General features: G+C 32.1%; 1 protein-coding gene across 4 annotated transcripts; it reads left to right on the top strand.

Annotated features, from left to right (window-relative positions):
* The first annotated feature begins 848 nt into the window (after nt 1-848).
* On the top strand, nt 849-6,597 carry LOC133704422 (amino acid transporter AVT1C-like). Of its 4 annotated transcripts, none has more exons than XM_062129235.1 (12): nt 849-1,107; nt 1,701-1,919; nt 2,393-2,718; nt 3,496-3,710; nt 3,887-3,910; nt 4,637-4,817; nt 5,031-5,250; nt 5,359-5,494; nt 5,583-5,748; nt 5,888-5,931; nt 6,068-6,130; nt 6,306-6,597. In XM_062129235.1, the coding sequence occupies exons 2-12, from the start codon at nt 1,729-1,731 to the stop codon at nt 6,402-6,404; spliced, it is 1,665 nt and encodes a 554-aa protein (XP_061985219.1). In that variant the 5' UTR covers nt 849-1,107; nt 1,701-1,728; the 3' UTR covers nt 6,405-6,597. The 4 variants fall into 4 exon arrangements, with proteins under 4 accessions (XP_061985219.1, XP_061985220.1, XP_061985221.1 ...); XM_062129236.1 differs by having other exon boundaries at nt 1,686-1,919; XM_062129237.1 differs by lacking the exon at nt 849-1,107 and adding an exon at nt 1,122-1,573.
* The last annotated feature ends 3,942 nt before the right edge of the window (nt 6,598-10,539 follow it).

Here is a 10,539-nt window from a genome sequence, read left to right as displayed (position 1 = left end):
TTTTTAATTTTTTCATAATTTTTAAAAAGTGTTTCCCGTTCAAAATTAAAGAAAACACTTTCCTGAAAATTAAGTCAAATTTTCTTTGACATGAAAATGTTTTCTGTTGATCAAGTTTTTTAATAACAAACAAACACAGAAAAAATTCAAAAATAATTTTTTAAAAACCACTTTTCAAAAAATAAATGCATCCTTAATTAATTAATTAATTAATATTGCAGTATCTCTCTGGTTTTTAGTGGCTAGCAATTGCTGTACCAAAAACAAATCAAGAGGTCGTTGTTGAATACTTAATTTTATAGGTTCGGTGTACCAATCACACCCAAGTTTAATTTAATAAACTCAATATTCAAAATAATTTAATTATTTTATTTTTAAAAATATCGGATCACCCGGGTTAAAAAATAAAACATGATACAAATCATGTTTTAAATCACCAAATCAACCTGCATTTTGCAAATTAATAAAGCCGAGAAAATTGGTAAATAATTGAATATTTCAAAGTGCACTCATACTTTAGACAGCCCGGACACAACGATAATTCCGCTAGCTAATAAAGTGTATAAAGGGCCTCCTATATTCATTAAATATTGAAAATATTCAACAGTTTTGTTGTCTCGTAGTGGTGCCTTTTCCGGCGGAGTGGCAATAATGAGCAGCAGTGCATAAACATGCAAGCGTCTAGCTTTCTCCTCCTGCATTAGCTGCTAACGATCACTGATTTATATAGTTTATGGCATCAATCATCGTCATCCGTGATGAAATATTAAATAAATAAAAACAGGCCTTGGTAATTTTTTAGCTTTAACAATAGGAAATTATCGTATTATATCTAATTAATGGAGCAACAAGAAAGCACTTATCTACCCTCAACTAAAAAATACCCTACCATAGAAAGAACTATTTTCTGGTCTTTCACGAGTTTCTTCAGATCCCAGGTTCGAGAAGAAACCTCCCTTTCTTTTCATTCTTTAACTATAAAGATTCTCCTGTTCCCCTCCTTTTAAGATCTCTGCGGGATTGCTGCAATATTACAAAACAACAAAGAAGAGAAAAACGAAGAAGCAAAAAACAACAGCAATCTTTGCTGGACTGCAGCAATACCACGTAAGACCTGTTACTCTAAAAAAACCCTTTTTTTTTCCTGTTTGGTTCCCTAGAGAGTTGAGGAAACTTGATATATCTTTCCTTTACTAGTTGTCAATCACTTTCTGTGCATTAAAAGGCTATCTTTTCGTTCTCTGTGATTTTCACTGCAAATCTTGCTATACGTTTTGTCTTTTGATTTTCCTTTTCCTTTTCTGTCTTTGCTTGACAACCAAGGATATTTGTTTTCCTTGAAAATTTTAGCGTGTTTCCAAATATACTTACATGTCCAAATTTAGACTCTCTTTTGGATGGTGATTCTGCGTTTGCTTATTCTTGCATTTATTTCTGATTGATGTTTCTCAAATGTTATGAACCATAACAATTTTAACACCATTGGAGGCTACCCAGTAAAAAAAAAAAAAACATGCTAAAACAATAAAGCTACAAAAGCCTGTAGGACAAAAGGTGGTCAATTTTACCTGAGGTTTGTAGCATTTCTCCTTGAACTTCAATCTTGAAGCTTTTGAATTAATTCTTCTTTTCTTTTCTTTTCTTTTTCATAATAGATAAAAAAAAAATTGTGCTGTTAATTTTAGTTGGGAATTTTGAAGGGGAGAGAAACAGAAGGAGAAATAGAAAATGAAGAATTCTGTATCAGACCAGAGTTTTTACATAGAAAGTGAAGAAGAAGATGAAGAGAAGGAACTTGGCAGAAATGGACAAGGTGAAGAAGATAATAATGAATCAGATTCTGATAATTCTTTGGCCGATGATAATCGGCAGCAGAGTAAAACTGGTTTATACAACACCTCCTGGCCTCAAAGTTACAGGTTTCCTCTCTCTCACCCTTCTTGCTTATGCTCTGTTTTCCTCTGTTGATTTCATGTCATGGTCAATCTTGGACTTTCTTGAAGGTATAATTTATCAAAGAAAAATACGTTTTCAGGAAAATCATGCCATGGGGTCACTCTAATGAGGCCTTCATACAGGGAAAGTGATAATATTGGGGTCATTGACTCAGTAATTTCACAAAGATTAGGAACCAAAAGAGTTTGAAAAATTCTATGTTTTTTTTTTTTTTTCAATCTAGTGGTCGAACGAATGATTTTCCTTATCACCTAAATGAATTTTGAGCCTTCACAAAACTTTTCTTCTATATCGAGTAGTAATCTGATGATATTGAAATCAATCTGTGAATCATGTAACTTGCAAATCTAATAGTCCTCATGTTGTTTCATTAATATGCATTTGGTGCTATTTATAACTCCAGATACTCATCCATTGTTGTTGACTGATGTTTCAGGCAATCCATCGATTTATACAGCAGTGTGCCATCTCCAAATCTTACATTTTTGGGCACACCTACGCTATCAAGATTAGGCAGTTCATTTCTTTCCTCTTCACTTACAAGAAGATACACACCAGAATCATTACCTTCTGTGGTAAAACCTCTACTGCAAAAACCAGAAGAGGAGCAACTCCCACCACAAAGACGTAGTTCTCGTTCTCTACTAGCTCCAATTACATCGAGAAGGTCATCAGTCATTAGAAAGGATGAGAAACCCTCCCAGATTTCACATGAACTTCCCATGTCTCGTCAAAGCTCATTTGGACAAGCTGTGCTTAATGGTAAGTTGAGGTTAACACAACGTAAAATGCTATGGAGAATGGCCAACACATACACACTCGTGGGTAAATCCAGACCATCCATTGTAGTGAGTACCCCATGCAATTGACAGCTTGTATTTGCCCACGATTGTCTAAAATCATCCTCCAAGACAGTATTGTTAGCAGTAATCCTACCTGTCAACCAAACTTGATCCCACCTAGACCCTACAATTGCCAGGACCGCATCAACCAATGATGTTACAGATGATGTCCTGTTGCTTTCTTACAATCACTTGGCCTCAGGTTTAGTTTCGTCTATCTATTGATGACATCTTGTTTTTTAGTGTCTCCATGAGTCAGCTATTATGACTGGCATGTCTGAGAGACTCAATTTAGGAAAAGCATATTGCCAGTAGCTATCAATATCTCCAAACAACCAAAACTGCCTGAAGGGATGATTTGTTGTTTATGAAATTAAATATAGGTTTTTTAGACAAGGGGGCCTGCCTTTGTTTACATCTCATTATTGTCTCCCTTTATGGGCATAAAACAACCATTTTTGTATTTCATAATTTGGTGGCTTAGTTTTCACATGAAAACTCCGAACTAAACAACAAGAATATCCGTCTGGTTGTTGCTGAACCTTTTGGCCTCTTTGTGCATGCTTATGTATTGTTTTTACTTGCAATTAACTGTAAATCTGCATGGCTCGGTATCAAGTTGAATTTCTGTATCATAAATTGAAAAGGATTGTTTAATTTAATGGTTACTGTGTTCTTGTTGTGTTTCACAATGCAGGCTTGAATGTTCTGTGTGGAGTTGGGATTTTATCTACTCCTTACGCTGCTAAAGAAGGAGGATGGCTAGGGCTCATCATACTGCTCGTTTTTGCTGTTCTGTCTTTTTACACCGGGATGCTCTTGCGTTACTGCTTGGATAGTGAACCAGGACTTGAAACTTACCCAGACATTGGCCAAGCTGCCTTCGGTACCACCGGTCGCTTTGTCATCTCAGTAAGTCTATTTTTTATTTTCCATTTCCTGAAGACTTTGCACGGTTAAAATGCCTAAATTGATATGCAAAATTTGTCTCTTAAACTTCATAGCTGACTATTGTATCAAGCACTGGTGTATAAATTTGACTAGACAGTAATGGTGTCGTTTCTGCCTTTGTTTTTTTCTTTTTGCAGATAATACTGTATGTGGAATTGTATGTAAGTAAATCTGGCTTTTCCTGAATGATTTACTTTCTGTATTTTAATCAATCAAGTATATTATTCCTTAAAAGAGAATAAGATGGGAAGCAAGATTTCTTTCTGGGCCACTTAAATTCTTGGTCCCAAAGGTTGGATATTGTTTTCTTTGACAAAAAGTTCACAATTTACCATTTGCCTATACTATAGGCTGCTGGATCAAATGTGGCTACTCTTTTGTTTACCTCGTTTGACTTGACTCAAGTTGCCTATTTGATCATTAGTTGCATATGATTTACTGTAAATTTATTACTTATAAGGTTTAAAATTAATGTGAACCCAAGGTCAAAATGATATTGCTTTCAGCCTATATAGCAACCAAGATCCAGTAAAATGGGTCCGATGATGATATTTGTGTCTTTCAAAATCATATTTATTTGACTATTAGTCACTCAATAGTGAATGGATCCCCTCTTTAACTTAGCATAAGCAACCATGGGACTTGCATACTTCAGATAATAACCCAAGGCAACCACTTTTTCGCTGCTGCAAATATGCAATTCTGTAAACGTGGCCTAAGGTGATCAATTTTGATTAATTGATATCGACAAAGGTGCAGTAATTTCCTTAGCATTGCCATGCATTTCTATATTGTTTCAGTCCTGTGAAAGTCAATGTTCATAGTGAAGTAAGCAGAAGATATTTGATAGCATTGCTTACCTATCTAAATATTCTTCAATGCTGCAGGCTTGTTGCGTTGAATATATAATTTTGGAGGGTGATAACTTATCCTCTTTATTTCCAAATGCACATATAAGTTTGGGTGGATTTGAGATGGATTCCCATCATCTATTTGCTTTGATGACCACGCTTGCTGTTCTTCCTACTGTTTGGCTTAGAGACCTTAGTGTCCTTAGTTACATTTCTGGTAAGTGTTCTTAAATTAAGTTATTTTGGATTTTAAACATTTCTCAACGGATGTCAAAATCATTTGATGCGCATTTTTTTTCTTGCCTGAGCTACATCATCTGATCAATGACGAAAAAAATGTTCTTAGCATGTCATAGGCTGCAAGGCGCGTATCAAAATAAGCAGCTATCTTGTTTTGAAATATTCTTAATTTCAGCTTTTTTTCTTCCAGCTGGTGGAGTTGTTGCATCAGTGTTGGTGGTCTTGTCCTTGTTTTGGGTTGGTCTGGTTGATAATGTGGGCATTCACAGCAAAGGGACAGTACTCAATCTTGGAACTCTTCCTGTTGCCATTGGTCTCTACGGTTATTGTTACTCAGGACATGCTGTTTTTCCGAACATCTACACTTCCATGGCACAACCTAGTAGATTTCCAACAGTTCTCCTAGCATGGTATCTTAAGTTGCTCAAGCTTCTTACTTCATCGTAGAAACTTATTTTAATTGACTATGATTTTAATATTCCTCACTTCATCTTCGCTTGGTTTTGTTATCCATGCAGCTTCAGTATTTGTACTTTGATGTATGCCGGGGTTGCTTATATGGGATACACGATGTTCGGAGAATCAACAGAAACTCAATTCACTCTTAACTTGCCACAAGATTTAGTTGTCTCAAAGGTTGCTGTGTGGACTACGGTATGTTCATCAGCTCTTACAAAAATATCGTTTACCTGTTCTGTCTGCTCTCTTCCTTTGATCTAGTTTATTGTTTGTTCTTTTGCAGGTAGTTAACCCATTTACCAAGTATGCATTAACCATGTCTCCAGTGGCAATGAGTCTGGAGGAGTTGATACCATCTAACCAAATGAAGTCTCACATGTATGCAATCTGCATTAGGACAGCGTTGGTGTTCTCTACCTTACTCGTCGGTCTCGCCATCCCCTTTTTCGGTTAGTCCCCCTTGATTGTACTGTCCTACAACATGTCTCTTGCAAAACCAGTTGATTTTCATTAAACCTACAATTTTCTAATCCATACCTCGCTTAGTTGCGTATTTATATATGCCATCGACATTTTCTTTCATTGCAGGCTTGGTCATGTCATTGATTGGATCTTTGCTCACAATGCTTGTAGTAAGTTTTCTACTACCATTTTAGTCATTTAGCTTCATATCGGAGCCTTGCCCTGCCATTTGGTCTCCCCTGTGCTCTTCAGAAGATTAATCACGTGGTTTTGCTGAATTAAACTTACAAGTAATTTCTTTAACAGACATTGATACTTCCTTGTGCTTGCTTTCTGAGCATCGTGAGGGGTAAAGCAACAAGATTTCAGGTATGCCACTGCTATCAATACCCCCCCCCCCCCCCCATCCACAAACTTAGAACACCCTTTTAACGCTTCCCTTCTATATTTCCCTTTCTAGCATTAAATTTTGTCAGCACTTTGGAAGCATAGTTGATGGTTTTGATATTGCTCTTATTCCCATCTTTTGCTATTCTTTCTGTAGGGCGTAGTTTGTATCATAATCATTGCAGTAGGGATTGTATCATCAGCCTTTGGAACCCACTCAGCACTCTCCAAAATCATTGAGAATTTGAGCAGCTGAAATTTTGGGTTACTTCTGCAACAGTAATGGCAACTAGAGTTTCATTTTAAGTAGTTTACCTCCTTATTCTCCACTCCAATTCCGAGACGGTTTTGGTTTTAGTATCCCCCTATTTCCCTTCAGTTAACTTGCAATTTTGTATGATTATGGACAGGTAAAATTATTAATTGTTTACAGTATCCTCTTTAGTATCTGTTTTGTTTGGTATTGTAATAATTTTTATTGTTATTTCTTAACAATAAAACAATTAAAATGCCCTTATTATTCAATAAAATATCCCCAGAGTTTTTATTGCTTCGATAAAAAGTTAAAATTCTTAACTCTTAATTAATTTGTTAATTCTGATTCATACCATCCTTATTAAAATATAATATTTTATTTTGACATTGCCACCAATGGAACTCAATCTGATGAAGACTAAGGCACTGTTTGGGAACGCGGCTGCGACTGTGTTTTTAAAAAATTTGAAATTTTTTTTGTTAAAATTTAATATAGTTTGTATGTTTTGGATCGTTTTGATGTGCTGATGTCAAAAATGATTTTTAAAAAATTGAAAAAACATCGTTGGCATGCATTTTGGCACGAAAAGTTATTTGAAAAGCACCCGCAACCACACTGCCAAACACGCTCTAAGAATATGTTTGGCAAAGCGATTCAAACTGTATTTTTAAAAAATTAAAAAAAAAATTTATTAAAATTTAATATGATTTGTATATTTTGAATCGTTTTAATATGTTAATATTAAAAATAATTTTTAAAAATAAAAAAATATTATTGATATACATTTTTAATATAAAAAATTATTTAAAAAACACCCGCAACTATACTACGAAACAAACTCAAAATTAAAAAATATCTATGGTTTGCTCTTTTATAAGTAGCGACTAGAGAGGGAGCGGGAAGGGGAAGAAAGGTGAGAGAAGAGACTCTGTGCATTGGGCAACTAACAAGAAATAAATAAATAAATAAATGATTTATTTTTTGTAACACAGTAACTGTACTAATTTAAGACCTCTTAAAGAGTTATATCTCCTCAACATATAAAAACATTAATTATATACAGTTAAACCTCTATGATTTAATATATTTTGGAACATGAAAATTTATTAATTAATCCAAATATTATTTAATCAATAAATTATTAATTAATTTATTAATTTATACATTACTTTTTTAAAGAATAATTTATCAAGGTTTTTTTTTTTCAAAGCATTAAAGTCAATACATGTATCGTGTTATTATGATTATAAAAATATTATATAATTACTAAATTATGAACTTTCATTATTTTATATATTACGTAATATAAGAACACTATAAATCAAAGCCTTTTTAATGCACTAAATTTTTTTAGAAATGAGGTCCAAGAAAACATGAATTTCAAGAAAAAATAAGTATAATTAAAGTTATATCTTACAAAGACCTCCTACTTCAGTCATGTGTGTGTGTATATATATATAATTTTGACCCATAAAGAGATTATTATTTTATATATCAAGCGGGATTTATATTTTTTTAATATATTATCTTACAAATTTATCAAATTATTAATTTATTACATTGGTCCAAGTCATGACCGATAAAAAAAATTATTTAATCAATATTAATTTATCAAAATTATAATGTAACTTGTAAACAAATATCCATATCTCTAGCATTGTCCAACATCAGTCTAGACCAATCCTTTCCATTAGCTAAAAAGAAAAAAAGAAAAAAAAATCACTGTTTATGGAACCTTTTAAGTAAATTTTGGTACTGCTTTGGAAAAAGAAAATGTTGGTCCTATATATTGCTTTCCAAAGCAACTATTTTTAATACAGATTTAATTACCACTGTGTTTTTGGGCAAATAGATTTAATTTTAATTTTAAAGTCATAATTAATTACCTTTATTATATTATATACCACTTTTCAGTTAGCAGATGTTGCGATATATGATTCAATAATTAATTAAATAATTATTATCAGAAAAAAAGGGATTTAATTAAGAATATTTATTTTTCTCGTATAGAATCAATTTTTGTCTTTGATGACATCCTCGCTTGATCCTGAAGTTATACGCACAGATACTTCTTTTTAAAACCCATTAATTGACCTTCAAAAGAACCTCTTTACATGGAAATTTACAACCTGGATTTCCATAATAGATTTAGGAAGAGGGGAGATCTGAAAATGTAAATTATGGTGTCATTGATTTGTATATTTTTAATTAATTATTATCATTATACAAGAGATGCAACCTATCTCATGAACTATTGCATCATAATAATAGCTCAATTAATAATTTATTCAAAGTCTAAGACAAGAGATTTAGCAGGCCGCGTAATGGCACTCATAATCATATATAGCACAGAAAATCACAGCATTGCACATTACTGCAAAAATGCAGGTGACATTTTGTATCATTATTATTATTATTATTAGCAGCAGCAGCAGCAGCACCACTAAGCTAGCTTTATATTAGGTCAAGCAAGCGAAATGAGGCAGTGACGCCTCTCCTTTACAAAACCTTTCCACTAACCTGTCACGCAAGGTATTGCTACGAGCATTTGCTGAGGAGAAAAGGACCTGTTCTCGCAATAGCACATGTGATAGTTTGCGGAGGAGCGTTTTTTATTACAAAAAATGCGTTTGCAAGATTTAGGGCAAAAGGGTATACAGACATCATCGCTCGCACATGGCATGCCCTTCATTGCTGTGATTTCTGTAGCTTGAACTGATCCTTGCTGTAGGAAACCTGTCAAGAATTTTTGTTTTATCAGTCATGAGCTATCATTTCTGTACATATTGTCAAAGTGCATGGAAAATGATAAAATAAATTAAGTAAAAGGAAACTTTATTTTAATATTCAACGATTATTATATCTTCAAAACTAATTATCTGTGTATATATTGATTAAAAATAAATTTCCTTTCAAAGCGATTTTAAAAACAAACCAAACCATCCACCAGCTCTCATTAATTCTTACAAATTAAGCAGAAGAGAAAAGCAGACAAAAAATAGGGAAAAAAATACGAGGGAGGGAGGGAGAGACTCACAAGTTGAAGAAAATATCAAAACAATTAGGATTGCCAACTTAAAAGAAGCTTTCTCCATCTTTCTTCCTTTGCTTATTGAGAAAAATTAATATCTCTGTGTGTTTTCACGATAAAGAGAAATAACGAGTGGTATTTATATTAGAGTTGACTAATTACTGAAGTTCGTGAAATATATATATATATATATATATATATATATATATATATATATATATATATATATTGAGAAAATAATGAAGGTTGTCTATTTTTGGATTCAAGTTCTATAAAAATAATCGCTAATTATGGAAACATATATCAAGTCAAAAGATTAAATCAAGAATTTTGATAATTGAAGATTGTAATTTATTCCTTAATTGAAGAATATTTTCATTGAATTCTATCAATACAATTACTAATCATGAAGAAAATTAAAGACCACGTCAAAAAGATAAGATCAATACAATCATATCAATTAAGAAAAAAATAACTAAGAGTTTTGAATAATTTATGCTGTGATGATTCAATAATTAAATAAATCATTATTACCAGAAAAAAAAGTATTAAATTTGATAATATTCTAAAAAGTCTAAGTAGCTTGGGACAATGTTTATATTTTGAATAATCGGTTAATTTTCTAGTTCTGACAATCTAATCTATTATCTTTAGTTAAGGTAGCTCAAGGCAGGTTCTTGATACCTGTAAAAGATTTTTTTGTGAATTTGAGGATTTTTTATAATTAAGTCAGTGATTTTTTTAGAAAAAATAAATTAATATTATAATGAGATACTATGAAAATTAATAAATATACATTAAATAATGAAGATCTCGAATCCTTTATTTAAATGATTCATGATTTATTTATAGTTTATAAGCTTTTTTATAGAGATGAGTAATTAAAATGTAATATTGTCATGATAGTATTAAAAAAATATATTATATATGTATTAATGTTGATGAGAAATGTTTTTAATATATGTGTTAATATGCATGGAAATATGTAAGCACTTAAAAGATATAAAAATATGGTGGATCTTTTAAAAAAATTTATACACCTAATAAATATAAAAAGAGTAAGATCTAAAATATAGTATTAATGTATATTAGATTATTGTTTTA

The sequence above is a fragment of the Populus nigra genome, chromosome 10 (genome assembly GCF_951802175.1).
Source record: "Populus nigra chromosome 10, ddPopNigr1.1, whole genome shotgun sequence".
Classification (NCBI taxonomy): Eukaryota; Viridiplantae; Streptophyta; class Magnoliopsida; order Malpighiales; family Salicaceae; genus Populus; species Populus nigra.
This window is presented reverse-complemented; position numbering and strand designations above follow the sequence as displayed.